This window comes from Dermacentor silvarum, chromosome 2 (genome assembly GCF_013339745.2).
Source record: "Dermacentor silvarum isolate Dsil-2018 chromosome 2, BIME_Dsil_1.4, whole genome shotgun sequence".
NCBI classification, from domain to species: domain Eukaryota; kingdom Metazoa; phylum Arthropoda; class Arachnida; order Ixodida; family Ixodidae; genus Dermacentor; species Dermacentor silvarum.
The window spans coordinates 147,034,402-147,054,095 of record NC_051155.1 but is presented as its reverse complement, the minus strand read 5'-3'; the positions used below and the strand labels follow the sequence as shown (position 1 = coordinate 147,054,095).

General features: G+C 47.1%; 1 protein-coding gene across 7 annotated transcripts in view; it reads right to left on the bottom strand.

Annotated features, from left to right (window-relative positions):
• The window catches only part of LOC119441883 (rap guanine nucleotide exchange factor 4), a 531,616-nt gene that overhangs the window by 87,863 nt on the left and 424,059 nt on the right, over positions 1-19,694 (bottom strand). For all 7 annotated transcript variants that reach the window (XM_049661695.1, XM_049661696.1, XM_037706519.2 and 4 more), the window contains one exon: positions 1,113-1,285. In XM_049661695.1, the coding sequence (XP_049517652.1) occupies positions 1,113-1,285 (173 nt within the window). The remainder of the gene's footprint in view (positions 1-1,112; positions 1,286-19,694) is intronic.

The following is a 19,694-nucleotide window of genomic DNA, read 5'->3' as shown; positions in this document are numbered from 1 at the left end:
CGCTGATAATTTGAGGTAGATCGGAGGGGCCGATATTGTTGAATTTCGAGCCACCACGGTGCTTCTAATGCCAGAGTGACGTCACATATTTCGCAGTATACTAGCGCATTCACACTGCTTTCCCGCAGCAACCGTCCTCAAAACTTACTATGCCCGGTTGTTGTGTACTCTGGAATTACAATTTAACGATCGCGTATTAAGAACATCTTTAAACAAGCACCGAGGAGACCCTTAAAATTCGTGACGTCAAAGAGCAGGTGGAAGAAATTCAAAGCGCCGACGCCAGCGGGATTTTTCCATACTTTGTATGTGTGTGTGCGCGCGCTCGCGTGCGTGGGTTCTTTGTGCTATTTATTATTTTGTGCGACATTTCTGGCGTCTATGTATTTAGCCTGCACTTAAGAGGTGTCAGCAAAAACGCTCGATTGCAGCGCTTTGTGTGCACTTTAAAAGGTTGTCAAAAATTAATCCGGAGTTCCCCACTGCATACGGCGTTCCGTAATAGCCGGTGTGCTACATTGAGGCATTAAACCCCACCAGTCGATTAGAGAAGTCGGTTGGGCTAGTTGGTGCTTATTACAGACTTGAGACGTCATTAACTAGCGTGAAAAAAAAAAGGACATCTGACGACGGCAAGTAGCACACACGACAGTTGAAATCTATTGCGTTCTGTCCTATGTGCCTAATGCTGTCGTCCGATGCCCTTTTCGCGCTAGTTAATGACGTCTCAAGCCCACCAGTCGATTCAAAATCGAATCACTCGTCGGAGAAAAAAACCACCAGCACTTTCTTCCTTAATGAGATAGAAAACTATAGCTGATTGGTTGCGATTCAGAATTGTAAGCGGCGCGAGAGACTCGCGACAACGAAAAAGAAAAAAAAAAAATATCGGACGAACTTCTTTAACGAAAGCAGCGAAGTCACGTGACCGTGGCCGCTATAAAAAGAGGAAGGCACACGTCCGCTTTCATTAACGCTTTCAAATTGGGACTGCGCGTTTTGTGCGTCCGGTTCTTTATTTTTCGTTGTCGCGTGTTTCGTGGACCATTTAGAAGTATACGCTTCCTTCCATCTGTGTGGCAAATATGCGGCGGGTGGCTCTCTTTTCTCACCTGTGACACGAGCAGTCGGTTGGTGTGAAACGGCTCGGTGGGCGACGGCGGGTGCCGTGAGGGCAGCGGTGCCGTTTCGGCCGCGGGTGTCTTTGCCGACGCCGGCGCAGGAGGCGGGATGGTGCGCAGTGTGCCGTTCGACTGCGCCCGGCTCTCGCGTCGCCGTGTTGAACCTGCAGTGACGATGAGTGACACATTGTATAGGCTACGTCACAACCACTTCTGTGCGCACGGATGAGCTGTATACCGTAAAATGCCGAGCGAGCAAGCGCCCACTCGAAATTACGAGATAACCACGGAAAATTCGGGGAATGGCGCCAACTAGGTCTGAGAGCAAGATTGTAGAAAGGTTAATGATGGTAGCGCACCGACCCACCCACAGGCGGGGTGGGTGGGCGCTTGCTTGGTAGCGCTTCGTGTGTATGAAACGCAGTGTATACGCTGTGAACTAATTTACAATCTTAAGGTGCCTATGGCTGTATATGTGCGTATAACTCGCACCGCTGCGCTGTTACGGATCTGGGGGTGTGAATTAAAGACATATTTACACCCTTTTGCAGCCTTGAGGGTGTAAATTAGTTTACACTTTAGTTACAGGAACAGAGTAACCAATAGGAAAGACTGGAGGAGGGAGGACCACGATTCTTTAGCGATACCTTCCACTCGATTTATTGTAACTTTTATAATCCACCGCTCACGGCCGGCTGATACCACTGATAGCAGGAACAGGGTGTCCCTCTGACTATACTGACGGAGTGCGAAAAAGGTATAGCATCGAAAAAAAAAAAAGGCGTCGCTACAATATCGCGGTCCTCGGCAAGCTGGTATATACTGTACGTTCGACGCTGCAACAGCTCCTCCTCCTCCTCCTCCTCCTCCTCCTCCTCCTCCTCCTCCTCCTCTTCCTCCTTATGTTTAGAAGCGCTGTTGCAGCCATGCAAAAAGACAGTTTACAGTGTGAAAGCTGGGGCGATCACATTGAGTAATGTCACGTGCAAGAGCTAGAAGTTCAGGCCGTCGGTTGAGCTACATTCCGAGAAAAAAAAAAAAAAAAAAACAGAGAGAACATAGTGCTACCTGGAGGACCACTGAAAGGCGACCACATCGCCTTAATTGTTGTTTCGTCTTTCCTGTGGTCGTAAAATTACCTCCGGATTTTTTTTTTCTTTCTTTTTTTTCAGAACAGTGATGTCACTTTTCCATGCAAGTCAGTTGGCGAAGCCATCGAAAGTGAACGTGACGAAACCAACGGCGCGCGCCTGCCATCAGTGTTATTGTAACGTCGAACATATATACTATAGTCGTCGACCGCAGTGGGAAGATGCCCGTCGCTCCTGCGACGCATCGACCTGAGTGTTACGTCCCGCAATAGTCAAATGTGTCCGATAGCGATTGATCGAAAATACGGCCTTCGGGATGAGTCGGGATAATTAAAGGAACATATTTATTTCAATATGGCGTGCACACAGCGACTAGACACAACTAATAATGAATTCGCTGAAGAACATAGACTCATGACTTCGACGGAAACATGTGCGAAGCTTCGATTTATTATTAACAGCACGTTCTTGAGCGCTCTCCATGGTGAATATAGTGCCGTTCGATCTTTTATCATCTGAAGACATGATTCGCTGCTCGACCACAGTAGCACGCATTCTATACGTAATAGCACCTGCTTCAAACAGAAATAGATTTTTTTTTTTCGTTTGGCAGTGAAGTTGTGGGAGTGATCTTTTTTTATTGCCAATGAGTAATTAGCGCCATCTGACATCGGTGTGTGCTTGTCAAGCACTGCGTAACTAAATTATTGAATAAAAAATAAATAAAGTGATTGCTTCAAATCTTCTGAATAATTAAGTTCCTAATTAATTACGAACCTGCTGCTACTGTAGAATTTAGTCCCTCTCCTGACCGGACCAGCCTCAACACACCAGACCGCTCGTCGGTCGACTCAGGCACCTTGGCCGAGATATGAATCTTGGGACTGAGCGATGCCAACGAAATACGACAACGCCCCCTCTACCCCACTGCACAGGACCCGTGCCTTCCGCTTTAACAATAAAATAAATACAGAAATTTCAACACCTCAATATCTACTGCATTGTGTCAAGCCCCGGAATCATACCCGGCCCGGTTTCCGTTAAAATTCGGATCTATCACACGCAGACAAAAGCTCCGATAAAGTTCCATGCATGGCATTTAACGGCGCTGTTGTGCTCGTGATTAAAATAGCGTCGTAATGGATATAAAATATTTGGCGGGAAAAAAAATAAGTCGCTGGCGTGGGACGTATCTAGGTAGTACATACGGGTAAAAGTACTCGCGGCACGAAAAGAAAGACCAACGACCTCCTGCCCACTCGCTTGAGCGACGCAAAGTTTCCAAATTCAGTATAGGACGCTTCTACTTTCACACGCACTTCCGGCCCGTAACGGTCGCCGCTGCGGGCTTTCGAGTGCAGACGTCGTTCTCAGTACTATGGGGACATGCAGACTGTGCATGAAAACCAGCATAAAACGAAGAAAAAGAAAAGAAATGAAGGAAACTTCGCAAATAAGATTAACGCTGATGTCCGGCAGCCCGATAACATACAGGTGCCCGGAATAGCATCGAGACCATAATGGCCTTTACAGCGCGCCGACTACGCGCGCAAGCATCGTCGATGCCCGTTTCCACGGTGACGCCAAATAACTTGCATATTGCGTGCTTTCGGTCCGTTACGTCGGAACGCATCCATTAAACCCGTCGCTACCGCACTTAGTTCCTCTTCTGCCTTAACGCGAGTCTGAAGACTATAGGACACGCCTCTGAGTGCAAACGGAGAACGTACTTAGCCGTGCTCCCCGTACAAGAAAAAGTACGGAGAAAGTTCTTAAGAAGCAGACCCTTCGCGAACTCCGCGTGTAGATGAAAGAACTACCTGTAGAGAACCGGTGAAAACGATACGACGATGCTGGGCGCTATAGTAGACGTAGATGAAGCCGCGGCACACACTGCCAATGAAAATCTATTATTTCTCCCCTGTAGGGAGAGTTAATTGGGTCACAACTCACTAGGAAGGGGTCTCGAGGCTATAACACCTTCTCGCGGCACACATTCAGCCTTTTCGGGTCCCACCACGTGACACTTCCGCGATTGGAGTCCCCAATGTAGCGTCGTATACAACGGATGAACCGCACTACAGGTTCTTGTTCATAAATGATTGTCTCTCTCTCCCGGCCCCCGTATAGTATAATTGCACCTCGGAGCTACAGGGGCCGAAGAACCACTGAGGCTAAACAAAGTTTGGATGCAAGCTGAGGATAGCGCGACTAGCAAAGTAAAAGGAACTGAATGCACGTAACATCAGACGAGCACAGATTGCGGATCTAATTCAAGTTGACGGTGCTCTTAGTTAACGTTAAACAGAAATGTGAAGCAAATGTGGCTCGACGATCACAATGATCTGTAAGTAATTAATTTTGCTAGTCTGTAGAAAGCCTCGGTACATTTTGCTTGTAAAGCATACAACGTTGTCGTGGGAAATTTCAGAGGCTCTCTATTGTTCATATATTTGCTAATCGCCAGCTTACGGTCTATAAGTGAAGTAAGTCTGCCATACTACAGAATATACCTGGCGTCCCAGCTAACTTGGACCAAGATTTTAAATAACCAAGAAATCTAGAAAAATCGTACCAACTGCATATTAGCGGTAGTCGTGTGTACTTACAACCCGTATTTTTTTCATCACTAAATATAATTAATTAATGCTTTCTATTTGGTCAACTTTTTAATTATTGCTTGAATCTCTAACGTGTCAATTATAAAGTTGTAAAGCGCCTCAAATAACCTCGGATTCAAGCTTTTTTTTGTGCTAAAATTTACCTAGTTGTTTTCGCCGAGAAAAAAATTAAGCCAGTTCCACGCTTGTGAAATCTGGGGCGCTATAACGTAAAATGATTCCAAACTGTTTTGATTCCAATTTCTGCAATCAGCCTCCACGATTGGTCAAAACGTTTTCGGGATACTCTCAACTTCGCCTGTCTGTCACGCGACATCACGAAAACCGCTATAGCTCCCGATCTGATATAACGTGTACACACTGATTATGCATCATTAAACCGCACAAAAGAAAAATAATCATTCCTGATTCGACGCCTTTTCACCATTAGCCCTCTGCTATTGGTTCAATGTTTTCTGGCTACGCCCACTTCGCCTGTCTGTCACGCGACCTCACAAAACCACGAAAACTCACCACGTCAAAGTGACGTGTACGCGAAAAAAAATTCATTATTATGCCGAACAAAAATGAACATTTTTCTGAATAGTCACAGACTGCCCCGTTCCGAAAGGAATAGAAGATGGCTGCCCGCCGATCGCTCAGGCCCTCGCTACTCGCACCTGCCGGTGAGCATGTATTTATTTGCGCATGATGAACCTTTTTGCGTGGCAGTAAAACGTTATCGAGCCCTTTCGGCATGCATACGACAACACTCTGCCGACTCTCCCTTGCTGAGGATCCATTTTAGCGGCCTTTCGGCATGCATACGACATTGCTCTGCCAACTCTTCCTTGCGGAGGATCCGTTTTAGCGGCATTCTTATCCTTCCGTTGCACGCCGCCGCGATTTTCGACCAGCCACCGCAAGCTAAGTAAGGCGAAGCGGACTAATCGGAGAAGCCGGCACCACCCTCTTCATGCGGTTATCTATTTTCACTGTGCTGGCTCGGCCGCATCGAAACCCTCTCCACTAGAGCGTGCTCCTCGCCTCTTGACAGCCAATTAAATAAGAAAAACCGCTGAGTGCAGACAATGTTATTGGTTTTGAAAGCGAACAAAGGTGACCTCCTATAAACGAGGAGAGCGTTCGATTGGGTTGTTCAGACAACGCTGCGGGTCACCGCGCGATACTTGCGTTGGTGGTTACGTAAATTTGACGTCAGGAATTTGGAATCAAAACAGTTTGGAATCATTTTACGTTATAGCGCTCCTGATGAAACCACGGAGCTCTGGAAACGTGGTTGTATAGTGTAGTGGGTATGACGCTCGCCTTCGGACCGTGGGGTATACCCGCAGCTCGAATCCCGCCTCGCCAAGAAAGTTCATTTTGTTTTCTTCATTTCACTCGCTCTCTGTCTCTCTTTGTTTCTCTCTCTCTCTCTGCACTTCCTCTCCTCCTATACTTAGCTTTCACTACTGATAAACGCTCGGCACGGTTCAACCTCTGCCTTAAACAGCTCCGCTGTCAAAACAAAAGCCCGCGAAATACCAATAAAACCCCGTGATTGGGCGCTTGCGCGACTGCTGTTGTGCTGCTCTCAAGCGTACCATACTGCACGTGCTCCCAGGGACCGAGAATCTGAGATGCGGAAACCACCCGGTAAAGGACTGCAGTAGCGGTCAACGCAAGAAACAGTGGTGTTTGGAAAACGCCACTGTCCGGAGAGGGCCGGACAAGGCATTTTTATCCTGCAGAGGGGCTTCAGCGGGATAATCATGACCACGAAGACAGCAGATGCGTAGCTCACGTTCACTTGCTGTTTTGTCCGCACTCGAAAACGAAGAGACAGACAAAAGAAGAAAATGAAGTGAAAAAACTCGGCTAAAGACAGAGGTAAATGAAGAAATGGAGTGCGTGTGCCATCTGGCTAAACAAAACACGGCGGAGCGACGACCAAACGGTACGGCGTGCCCCGACAACGCGTCTTCGTATTAGCCAACGTCGCACTGCCCGGGAAACGAGAACACACCGCCGGATTTCGAGTAAGCTTCGAGCAAATTCCGCAGCTCCGGCCGAGACAAACAGAGCACTTGTAATACTGCGCCGAGACGCGTGTTGGCTGGTATACGGAGTGGCATCCATCTTGGAAAAAGTGAAAGGGGAAGGAGCGACGTTCCCGTGAGAGGAGCGGAGCAGCACAACACGGTGAGAGTGAAGTTAGGTGAGTGATGAGAAAACGGAAACAGCCAGAAGAACGCCAGCTGCGCGGTAGCCCGACGAGGCACATCGTGCGTTGACCGAACGGCAACAGCAGCTGCAGCAGCAACACCCTTCGTCGTCGTCATCGCCGGGCTGCGCGTTAGCGGCCTGGAAAGCAATACGACCACGGCGCTGATCTGACATCGAAGAGAGTTGTTCAACACAGTCTCCTTCATACGCGGCCAGTAGTAGGTTTAAAGAAACAGTTTTCTTTTGTTCGTCCTCCCACCTTGCGGTTTGTCGGTTTCTGGACGTGTATGGCCAATTTGAGACACCAGCAGTCATTGGAAATAAATAAAAATGCCCGATGTTCAGTTTCGAAACCTGGGGGGGGGGGGGGGGGGGCTATTCCGTAAGTATCTACCTAGTGGGCGCGTCCATATCGTCTGCTTCTGAAGATACGATTCGCTGGGCTGGAGTACGCGTTACAAGAAGACAGGTGCCCCCAGCCAATCAGCTGTTGAAAAGCCGACGAAATTGACATGTCCACTAGGTGGACACTTGAGACGCGTGAGACTATTGGTCCCATATCTCCGGCACTGAGATTAACAATACAAAATGACTGAAAATAATTCACCGCTAATGAAATATATACGGCCTTTGTTGGAGCGAACTCCATATAGGTTATGTGCAGGCGCCACCACATCGTTGTTTCAAATAACGGTGAATTGAATTGACATTGAAAGACAACACACTAGCAGATTGTGGAGATTGTGGAGCCCGCTAAGTCGCCAACGTTTTCACTTGTTCCAAAGCAATATCTCGGTTTTGGACTTTCATTGACCATAAAGCATTTCACAAAGCAAGCAATTTTCTCATACCCTTCTTTTTTTTTTTCTCCTTTATTTTTTTATCTCGTCTCTACGTAAACCAACCTTCATTTCTTTTACATTTTTCACGGCAAAGGGTAGACAACCAGTAATTACGTACAATGGCTAACCTGACTGTCTTTCAATTCCTTATTATTACTCCTCCTCCTCCTAGGTCATCAGCACAACAAAAATGGCCTATCCTTCAAATTAGCTATTCCTGGCTCGTAGACGGCGCACGAGTATTCTTGTCCGCCTATTTTAACGGTAGTGATCGATTGGCGTCGTCAATGGCTGGCACGAAACAAAAGTTTACCTCCTCCGCTTCCTAGCGTGGGTAGACCTTCCTACGTTGCTCTTCTGAAAAAAAAACATTCTTAACGTCATGGACGCAATGCTGCATCCTTACTTTTAGCATCCGTTTGCGCAGTCGCTGAGTTCACACCTACAGCGTATCTCACGGACAATCTAATATAACGCGGCCGCGCGACACATCAATACACAACGGAGAAACATCCAGGCGTTACTACGACCTAGTTTTGTTCCATTTCCCGCAGGCCCGATAGGAAACTAATATGGAACGCATCTACGCAGTATTTGCAGACAGCCAGATCGAGAGCCGCTTCCGAACACTTGTGCAATTGGGGTATTTTTCCAGCAGCTCCAGAGATAGTCTATCTTTTCTTTTTCTTTGTCACATTTGTAGTACGGGCCCTCAGCTGGATTCACCCGAACAGGTGACGGCTATGTTTATTTTGTAAATAAAGATAACACCAACTATTTCGTTCACATACAGAGCGCGGTTTGCGTGCTATCGTCTTGTATATCTATGCTTACAACTTTTTTTTATTCGTTTTCCTTTTCAGTCAGAGAACTTGTTTCGATAATGCTTTGTCAGTTTTCTGACTTCATCAATTTTTTTCTTTCTTTCTTCTTTTTTTTTATTCTCGACTACAATACTGCAGTAGGCTCTTCAGTAGACAAACTTCGCATTCTGTGCACTTAGCACAGAACTACATATCCCTCTGATCGACGACCGTTGACGATGGAGAAAACAAATCTCATTTCACTACTGATGTTACTTTTTTCATATTTTTTACCCCTTGTAAAAATCTCCACGAAATTTTGCAGACTTAATCATCAAAGGCTACACCCATTGTATATATCACAATGCCAGAGCTTGTTGCCGCACTAATTAATCACACCACATTACAATGTATTTGCTTATATCACACCGTACGACACTTAAAAGTTCAGAACAACGCCCGCAATGACGTGCTCATGTTTGTGTTTAATGTCGACCTGCCCTCGTGTAAGGTCGGGTAAACAAACAATTTAGGGCGATGCAAAATGTGTGTCACCCCTATAACGTGGCGTCTCCACCACTTCCAATAGATAGGGTGGAGCACGGCACACTTAATCTGGTTAACCTCTCTGCCTTTCACCTCTTGTTTACCTCCTCCTGTACCGGAAGTTTATTTTTTTTTTTTTTTTTTGAGGAGGTGGGAGGGAGGGGAGGAACTCCTAAAGTACAATCTACACTCTTGTTGCCACGCGCCCAAACACAACAAGTTAGCTGGCGCGCTCAGATCCACGCCCCAGCTATAAATTCACCAAGAATAAAAAACAAGTGCACACTCTTATATGCCGGAACCCTGACATCGCATATCCTGCAAAAGGCCCGACCTTTGGCATTTTCTTCCAAAGCCGACGCATAATATTTTCTTTCATTTCCCCTTCACGCTCACTTCTGATTAAGAGAACGTAAGATATGTGTTATGGGGGTGCGCGCTTTAGCGTGGCTCGAGAACAAAGCGAGAGAACACGAAGTGGCGAAAAAAAAAAAAAACACAATCAAGAAGTTTCCTGTTTCCGTATGAATCTTCGTTTTCTATTCGTGGCGCGAACGTAGCTGTCACAAAAAGGCAGCGCAAGTCGATAGAAACCTGTATAACTTTTTCTTTCCTTTTCGCGTCACTTTGAGCATCGCCTAACACCACGAAAAAAAAAAAAAAAACTCGTTTGTGAATGCCGGAAGCTTAGGTGAAGATAAAGGGTGCCAGCAGATTTGCATTACATTCCGAACAATGAAGCAATGGTATACCGAAGGCAACTTATAAGATGGAGATTTCGTATTTAAGGAAGCAAGATGCAGCTTTTCTTTTTCATATATATATATATATATATATATATATATATATATATATATATATATATATATGTGTGTGTGTGTGTGTGTGTGTGTGTGTGTGTGTGTGTGTGTGTGTGTGTATATATATATATATATATATAGAGAGAGAGAGAGAGAGAGAGAGAGGAAGCGGGAGGAGGATCGGTACAAATTTCTCACGTTTGTAATGTGTGGCCCCATTTTATTAGCCACCAACCGGGGTGGCTCAGTCCGCTAAGGCGTTGTGCTGCTGAGCACGACATCGCGGGATCGAATCCCGGCCACGGCGGCCGCATTTCGATGGAGGCGAAATGCAAAAATGCCCGTGTGCTTGCGTTGTAGTACACGTTAAAGAACCCCAGGTGGTCAAAATTAATCCGGAGCCCTCCAGGAGTTACGGCGTGCCTCATAATCAGAACTGGTTTTGGCACGTAAAACCCCAGAAAGGTTTTATTAGCCATATAGATGCAAGCTGAACTGCGCTAACTGTACTGCAGGCGTTCGGCTACAGTAACACAGCAGATTTTCCTTCGAGAAAGTTGGGAAGCTTTGAACAAAGAAAATTGTATACAACGCAGTGTCTCGCGCTCCAACCTATCTATTGGGAGTATTGGAGACACCATGTTATAGGGGTAGCACACATTTTGCATCGCCCTGAAATGTTTGTTTACCCGACCTTACACGAGGACAGGTCGACATTAAACACAAACAAGAGCCCCAGTGTATTGTTATACTCCTGCCACTTGTGTCACTGGCAACCTTGAGATGACGTCGTTGCCTGACACTGAATTCACGTCCGAAGGGGCAGGAAAGAAGAATGTCCAGGTTTCTCGTCTTCCTTTCATGGCCATCGCAAATATATCCGCGCCATCAATGCTCCTATCCTTGCCCGGAAGAAAGACGGCAGATCTTTGTTCACGTAAATTCGCGCATGCGCAATCGTGTACAAAGAGAGTGGCGTTCTTTAACCTTCACTGGGACACCTTGAAAGTCGGTTGCTCACGAGCTGTGCGGTTCATTGCTGGTAATGGTTAAGTCACTCTTCAGCTCGGTTTCTTCCGACGTCAAGAAAATGTATAAGTCATTCGATCTGCTCTTTCGAATGTCTACGTTTCTTTCGCGCGCTTTTCTTTGGGACGAATCCTGCGCAGTTTTGTTTATCCCGCATTATACGTGCTTAAATGTCGTATTTGTGTTTTAGAAAACACTCCGGGGAATTTTATAGACAACTGTAGAGAGTAAACATCTGAATAAAAAACCAATAAATGCAAAGAACGCCATTAGGGACGAGTCGCACTTCTTCTTTAGTCGTTCTGTCCCCATTCCTAACGCGTGCGGGCACAAAAGAGAGAAAAATTGCTTTTAGCGTGGAAATTGATTAACTTAAAAGCATAGTGGGAGAAAACACTCCGGAAATGCAGGTTTGAAGATTTTTTTTTTATCAACACATCTGCCCTGCTGTTTTGGTTGACAAATCCGCTAGTAACTTACTTTTTGCAGTCGAGAAAGCAATTTTCAGTTCAACCGAACTTCACGACGTAGCGGTCATAGATTACAACAGATGTTATGCATAAGATGGATCTATCTGGTGGGTTTCTTCAACTGTATTGCTCAGATAGTGTTAATATAGTTTTACTCTCACACTCCTGCCGGCTCTCTCTACACACACACACACACACACACACACACACACACACACACACACACACACATATATATATATATATATATATATATATCACAAGATACGGCTATCAAATAGTTTTGAGAATACACGCACGTAGGAAAAAAGCAGTTTTACCGATGTTGCGACCGCAGTACCGGCCTCCGGCGAAGGCCGGTCCCGAGACCGAAACGTCAGTAAGTTTCGTTTTTACAGCGTGAGCTGTTATAGGCTCATTCCAATAGCCGTTTCGGGTCGCGATGATGCCGCCGCCGCCCCTGCCGCGTAACCACTATCGCTGGCAATGAGAAAAAATGTACCCGGTGTCCGCCGGGATCGAACCCAGAACCGCTGCGCGCGAGTCGGATACTTTACCACTGATGCAGCGCAAGCGCTTGTGATAGAAAAAAAAAAACACCTGTAACGCAGACGCAGACGATCCGAGCCTCCGCCAGTATGGTAGCGCCATCTAGTTAAGGCGCAGTCGACGAGATGCCATTCAAACAAGGCGCGCAAAAAAAAAAAGGAAAAAGAAATGCGATCCCCAGTCATTCGCTAGTATGGTGGCGCCATCTAGTTAACGTGCCTGCAAACGCATCGTGCGCAGCTCGCCATCGACGCCGGACGGACAGTTCAGATCGTTCTCGTCAAAACGAGGCGAAGAGACTTTCTCGCGAAGACCTTGGTGTGCGTGGTGCCGAAATTGGAGCTACTCGTGAGCCGCTCCACCAGCGTACGCTGTGACTGTGCTGCGTGTGCCGCGCAGGCCTGTGTCTTTTTTCCTATGTGCTTCCAATAACGTGCTTCCACTCATATATATATATATATATATATATATATATATATATATATATATGTGTGTGTGTGTGTGTGTGTGTGTGTGTGTGTGTGTGTGTGTGCGCCCTCCCCTCGCGCGTACCCAGCCCATCTTTCACTCCTGCTACGTAGGCCATGGACGTTTCCCTTCTTTCACTAATCTGAGTCGCGCTTTCTATTCAGGCAACGCGTTATGGGCGAAATTCGCTGGCTTTCCCAAAGGTGAGGAGCGGTCACTCAAGGTGTGCCAGCGTAGTCTCAAAATGATCCGAAGGCAACTATGACTGAAGGTATGATATGCAAGAGAGACCGAGATCGAAGTGTCGACATGCAGGCTTAATTTTGCGAGATGAGAAGATTCTTCCACCGGTTGGGTCAACGTGAAAGCGACCACCTTCGTATATAGAACTCCAGACTGCCACCGTGTGACCAGCGCACAGCGGCTCTCTTCCGGCGACCGCAGCGTCGTCCGAGCTGATCCCAGCGGATCCGTTGATCCGCGACATTCTCCTCGGCCGTCGAGCGCGACAGGAGCCGCAAATGATGACGCAAACCCTCGTCGTATCGCAGCGATGCGGCGGTCGAAGCCGCGGTACAGGAAGCAACCGCGGTTTCCGAGAACAGTGGTGGGAGGTGAGCGAAGATTCGGCTTTGCGCCCACGATCGAACTGGGACGTGCAAAGGGAAGGGGGCGAGCTGAAGCCAAATAAACTTTGATTTGCCCCTTCGGATCGCACCGCTTGCGAGCGACCGTGTAGAAGATGAACGGGGCTGACGGCGAAAAAAAATGCCGCCCACTGGGATATGCAGAATTTCACGGAGCGTGACGCGATTCGACGCCGTTGAAAGCGAATCGGTGTGTGAAAAGAAAAGGGCGCCGGGCACTCGACGACACATGGCCCACTATATCGCGCGTTGGTTGTGCACTGCCTTGTTTGAAAGAGCAGATCCATTAGAGTCAGTTATACAAAGTCAAAAACTTCGCAAATTCGAAACCCCGCGAGTGCACATAAATAACGATTGGGAAACTACGAGTTTTCCCCGGCAGTGCAAGTCCAGTTCCGCGTTTGTTGTAGTTGCCTAAGCGATGCTAAACGGAGCGCGCGGATTACGAATGCACCGAGGACTGCCCACGTTCTTTCAAGTTTACACAGTAGGCATTTACGAAAGTGCGCGCCGGGTTTTGTCGACAGGAACACGATCACAGGAATCGGTATACGTCAAAGGTGTGCGTTCTTAGAGGCTTTGCGCGACGGCTGTAGTTTTACGTAAGAAAGAATTTCCAAATTGCGATCGTGGCTCGACAGTATACTTATAAATTAGCGGCGTAAGATTTATTTCCTGCTCCATGATTTGAACCCTGTATGTCTAATGTGGCGGCGGAAAGCGACGTTTTGTGAAATAAAATGCCTGTGAGATCGCAGAGCTCGAAGGCATTCGTGCGCGAGCTAGCGACAGCGGTAGATCGCGTTGAACCCAGAATATTGTCAGAACAAACCATTATTGAACGTCGACCTCATACGCCATCGTAGCAGAAGGCGAAGAAAGCACAAATACAGTTCTCGAGGACGACAAACCTACAGAAGCGGCTTTAGCCTTAACCGGTGTTCAGTATGCTACACGTGACCATGAGCTCTGCATGATAATGCGCCTGCACTATCTCTCTACTCTCTTATTTGACACATTCCCGTCCCTCGTTCACCTTTTTAGGGTAAGAAACTGGATTTTTCATTGTGATTATCCTCCTTAGTTTAAATTAGGCGACAGCTTGCTTTTTAACCTGGAACACAGCTTGAATGTCATCTGGTTTCAGTGAATTCAACTGCTACCAAGAACAGATGCTTTAGTAGGTGCCGTGTTGGTAACAGTTCACGTCGCCAACCAAATTACTTAATTTTAGAAAAACAATATGCAGTGGGAAAATGTTTTTCCAACAAGAATATCGCTCCAATATGCTTTGCAAGAGTCATATATATATAGGTTTACACGAAGTGCACTACATGATGCATTTTGACATGCAATTTTACAAGTTTGTGCGGAATAACCTGGCTTCTTAAAAAGGCGCTCCTATTTCATGTTCAATGCTTTCATTTCGAAAAATGTTAAGTACGTCCAAAATGCGTGCATTTTGCCACAGCCGTCGCACCTGTCGCGAGATTTTCAAGGATACTGCTTTCAATTGTGCAAGCTTGAAGCGCTTTGTGTGAGTGACTTGGTTGTCAAATACGTTATGTTGCATAAGATGTATAGCCCCTGCTGTAATGCCAGTAAAGGCGAAGCACCGTACTAAAATAAAGAAACAAATAAATAAAATAAGCAACGCAAAGAATGTGATTGCAACTAACTGGTCACAGAATAGCCTCGCCCACAGGAAAGCACGGAGCCTGCGTGTACTTGAGAATGAAAGAAAGAAAATGACGCTCGATTCTTTAATTCTTCGAACTGCATCCAAATCTTACTGCTGGCGTCGCCACCAGCGCTCCTTTTTCAAGAGTAAGGGACAAAAATACTCCAACTAACTACGCGTGGCGGAGAACGTTTATGGCTCCACGCTGAAGGCACGGCGGAAAGACCGCTGATCATTTGTTTCCTATACTAAAGAACTCACAAACATTGAAAAGATTCTTCGACATTGTACAACCGGCAGCTGCATGACAAAACCTAAGCGGTTACACTAGTTCACAAGTGTTTCCGTTTATGCTTCGCGTGCTTTAATGCTGCGAAGTGCGTACGAGTGCAGCTGCTGCGTGACCTTTCGGAGCGCGATTAGCTAGAGACACGAGCTTGGTGCATAAATGCAGGCATGTTATAAAAGCCAAGATACCCAGCGGCAGAATGAGGCAAAGAAAAAGAAAGCATACTGAAGACGCTGTGGAAAGTGTCCTCATATAGTTTAAATCCCTTTAGATATAATCGATACTCATGGGAACAAAGAATTAATGACACATCAAATTACGACGACAAGAAACACGAAAGCATAAATAAATAAGATGTCCTTGGCGTGAACGTCAGGGCTTATACCCATATGCATTTTGGCACGATGTGGAATAGTTCACAGCTCCACTAGCCCATGCATGGGCTCGACATCGCTCGACGTGGACCAAGGAGGTTTTAAACCTTGAAGTGACAAGTCGAAGCGCCAAAAAGAAAAGCCGAGATCTCGCATGTCTCGCCCTAGGCGTTCCGGCGTCTCGACTTCCTGGTTGCTGAAGAATAGTCTGATGCCGTCGGGACACTTGCTCAGAGCTGCTTCTTTCGTAAGGAAACGGCCCTTCAAGCAGGGCAAAAGAAAGAACAAGCGCGCAACCCATGCCCGAAGCAAGTGACGCGATAGCGAGTGGCGGATGCGCTGGCGCAACTTCGACTCAGGCTGACGCCGCCCAACCCCGCCACGTGGCGCCTGTCCTCCTTGCGACATCACGTGTTAACGCCTCGTCAGCTCCGCAGCGTGCACCTCCATTTCCCTGTTCTAAGTTGTCTCTGCTCCGTGACACCATATGCAGAATCCGTCGCCCTCTCCAAGGCTTTCATCACGCGAGAAGCTTGCGTTACGGTTTTGAAGACCAGGTCTTCTTAGCTGACCTCACACAGGTTTGGCGTATCCGGTATCTGGGTATCTTGTCACCTCTTCCAGAGAAAAACGTCCCTTTCGCTCCTCCAGAACGTTGTGGCGAGTCACAATAGGTATCAAAATGTTGGCCTCAACTAGATAAAACCTAGAATTAGTCGCATGGTAGCTCAAATTAGCGATACTGGCATAACTAGCGCCAATCTAGCCAAACAATAACCAAAATGTACTATACGATAACGGTGCGCAGCTGTAAATCTAGACACGCTGAGGTAAATCCACCTTACGGCACACTTTAGAACTCGTAGAGAGAGTTCAGTTCGACTAAACAGGGCTCGCGCGAGACAATGTTGTCTGGAAGGTGGCTTCGCCGGTGCCCAAAGAAGCGAGAATAAGTTGCAGGGTAGATAAAGATAACGGTATGGGCGTATTTAGCGACAGTGTATTATAAAATTAAACCTATTGCACCATAGGCTGCACGATCTCCGGATCAGCCCACCTGGCCTTTTGGCCTAAAAAAAAAAAAAGGTCAACCAAGTGTGGACGATAAAGAAGACGAGGCCGACATAAAGGCGTGTAATTACAATGACATACGAAATGAGTGAACGATGACTGTAAAAACGAGACGGAATATAGAGATATGCTAGAACTGTTTGTAAGAGCTGGCACTATGCAATCGTGAGGTTGCACGCACTATCTTAGCGAAAGCTGCAGGCCAATGGCAAGCAACACTTGCGATCTAAAGGTATCGCCAATGCGACCCAGTTATCCTCTATGCGTGTTTACATAACCTCACGTAAACAGAAGGACCCATCTTTTTTAATTACATAGTCCACCTGTAGGCGGCACCGGTTGCTCCATTTCTCTGAACGATGCAGATGTTGCAAGCAAAGCTAAGAGAAACGACGTACAGTAGCATAAAATCCATCATATCAGCGCGCAAGGAAGTTTTGCGTCTTCTTCTTGCGCAACTCAGTGACACCGGCTTATCGGATGCCTGGTGACGTGCACGATGGGCACTGCAACAGACCGTCAGGTGAATCAATTGTCTGCCTCGATCACCAAGCTAAAGCCACCAGCACCATCGCCAGCATATTGCCAATAACCACTAACAGAAAAAAAAATACTGCATTTTTCAACACACAGAAACAAACACACAACAGAACAGCGGCACAGTCCGACGGTTCCATCATCCATTTACGCGTATGTGATTTCTCGTTTGTTCTTTTCCCTCGCTCTTTCTCTCTTACTCGCAAAGGTACGTTAGACACCGCGCCTCTGGCCAAACGTTCCACAGACATGCGTGCCCACTCGCAGGCTCAGAAAAGACGACAGCAACAATCCTACAACAAAGTCTCGCCAACTATTTCTTGGGACGCAGAAGGAAAGCGAGTTGTGATAGATGTACCTTCGGGGCGCCGAAAAAAACTCGAGCTGCTTTTGTCAGCGAGATTGAAAAGCGCTAAATTTAGCACGGCGCTGCTTCGATCATGTAGTTCTGGAACGGTTGACGCGTAGACAGAACTGGCTGCCTAGCCAGAAGGGAATACAGGAAAAGCTCCCGAAAAGGGAAAAGAAATGGAATACTGCAGGTGACGTATTTTCTACCTCGAGGAAACGGGAAAAATCCACGCATCTCCACGAAGTGAATCATGACGAGTGGGCGGAGCACTGGGGATCGTTATTACCGTAAATCACCCGTGGCATTGCCCACTCACGCATGTAAATGAGTGACAACGCGTGTGTACAGTATATACAATGTTTCATTTGTAATAACTCGTATGTCGTGTTGAGTTCTGGATTCCCTTCATTATCACTGCTTTGTGGTCCGTGAAATGATGAGCCATTGGTTGTTCGATCGGATCTAGCCTGAAGTTGGCAAAGACAAGGTCTATGCACGTTCCCCTGGTGGTTGTTGGTTGTTCCAGTCATACGAAATGCATCATAGAGTGCATCGAGACGTCATATACTGCACACGCCAGACGCTGTCCGTGATGTCTACGTTGAAGTCTCCGACAAGTACGAAGAGGTTGTTCTTGTACTTTGTTTCGTATTCGCGCATGGATAGATCGATGTACTTTTCTACGTTGCCTCGGGAGAGATTCGGGGCCAAGTACAGTGTCATGACGACGGTTCTGTCGGATAGTTTTATTGCAGCGTGTTCGCCGTTGTGAGATTGGCTCGTTATTGGTAGGTCGAGATCCACCGCGGCCTCGGGAAATTTCACGTACATCCCAACACAAGCCGCCGAACGCTCTGCTTCTTCTGCGCAGACGACGGGGAAGAATCCATTGATGTGCGGTCTCGCGTTCCACGTTTCCGTAAAGCAAAGGACGTCTGCTTTCGTTAGTATGGGATCTCGTTCGACGTCTTTTGCGTGGGCATTGAGGGAGCGCGCCGCGGAGAGAAGAAAAGCGGGGGTCGGGAAGTGAGCTAGGAGCTGGCGAGGAGAAGACTGCGTGCGCATGCGCCGCGCCGCCCTCCTCCGCCGTCCTGGTTGCTATGGCTACGGCGCGGCCAACGTTGGCCGTGAGCACGGACAACGTGGACGGACGGACAAGCCTCGACCCTAAGGTGCTTCACCCCTAAAATCTCTTCAGAAGATACAGGAACAAGTTCGCAGCGTTGTAGGCTGAATTTGAGTGACCAGATGAAACCAATATAGTCCCTCCCGCGTAGCTGTCTGTAGCATACACACCTTTGTCCTCTGTGTCGTGAAGCAGTGTGCCTTTGTTTTTATTCCTTCTTAACGGGGTGTTCCTCATCGCACGAGTTGTGGTGCGGCTTTTGGGTTACCCGCTGCGCAGCGAATGGTCCGGCCGTGCGGCCTTACTGTCACCGGCATTTTCTACACTGTCGACAAATATGCCCAACTTGTGTTTCCTCTAAACTCTTCGGCGAAGGCCTATCAGCTGTCACTTGCATTTCTTGCGCATTCTTACTTTCTATGCACTCCCATGATTTTTTTTTACTAGTTTGTCAAAAGCCTAACGTAAGTCTTCGTAATTTTGAGCCATTCCTCGCTTTCTGCTGCGTCGTAATTCTCTTCGGGGGGAAGGCCTGTCGTCGAGTTAAACCTCGGCAAATCCCATATACGATTCGAAGTGCGTTTTTGAACTTTTGCGACCTCATTGGTTCCACACAACGATGATTATGATTAGACTTCTTGGTGCGCTTTGGCGGGGTGTTCGACCGGACCCTTTCCGGGCCACCCATAATACAGTTCGTGCAGAAGGCACCAGGAGACCAGGTCGCAGTGAGTGCTATTACTTAAACAGTAATATTCAAGTCATTCACATATATATACAAGATATACACATATATATTCAAGATATACACAGATATCACGAATTAGGAAGATGTTTACGAATCTCCTTCGCGCTCGCCCTATCTCCGCGGCGCAAATGAAGTAACGACTACACTCACTTCAATACATTAGTGACGTAAACAAGGGAGCGATGTTTGTGTACATAACAGAGGCGTGACGATGATGAAGACATTGAAAAGTCCTAAATCTCCGTTTAGCTAGACCTCGTAGACATTGAAACTGGGGTATATCAGTTTTGTACCAGTCATATCTCAATTATCGTCAAGTAT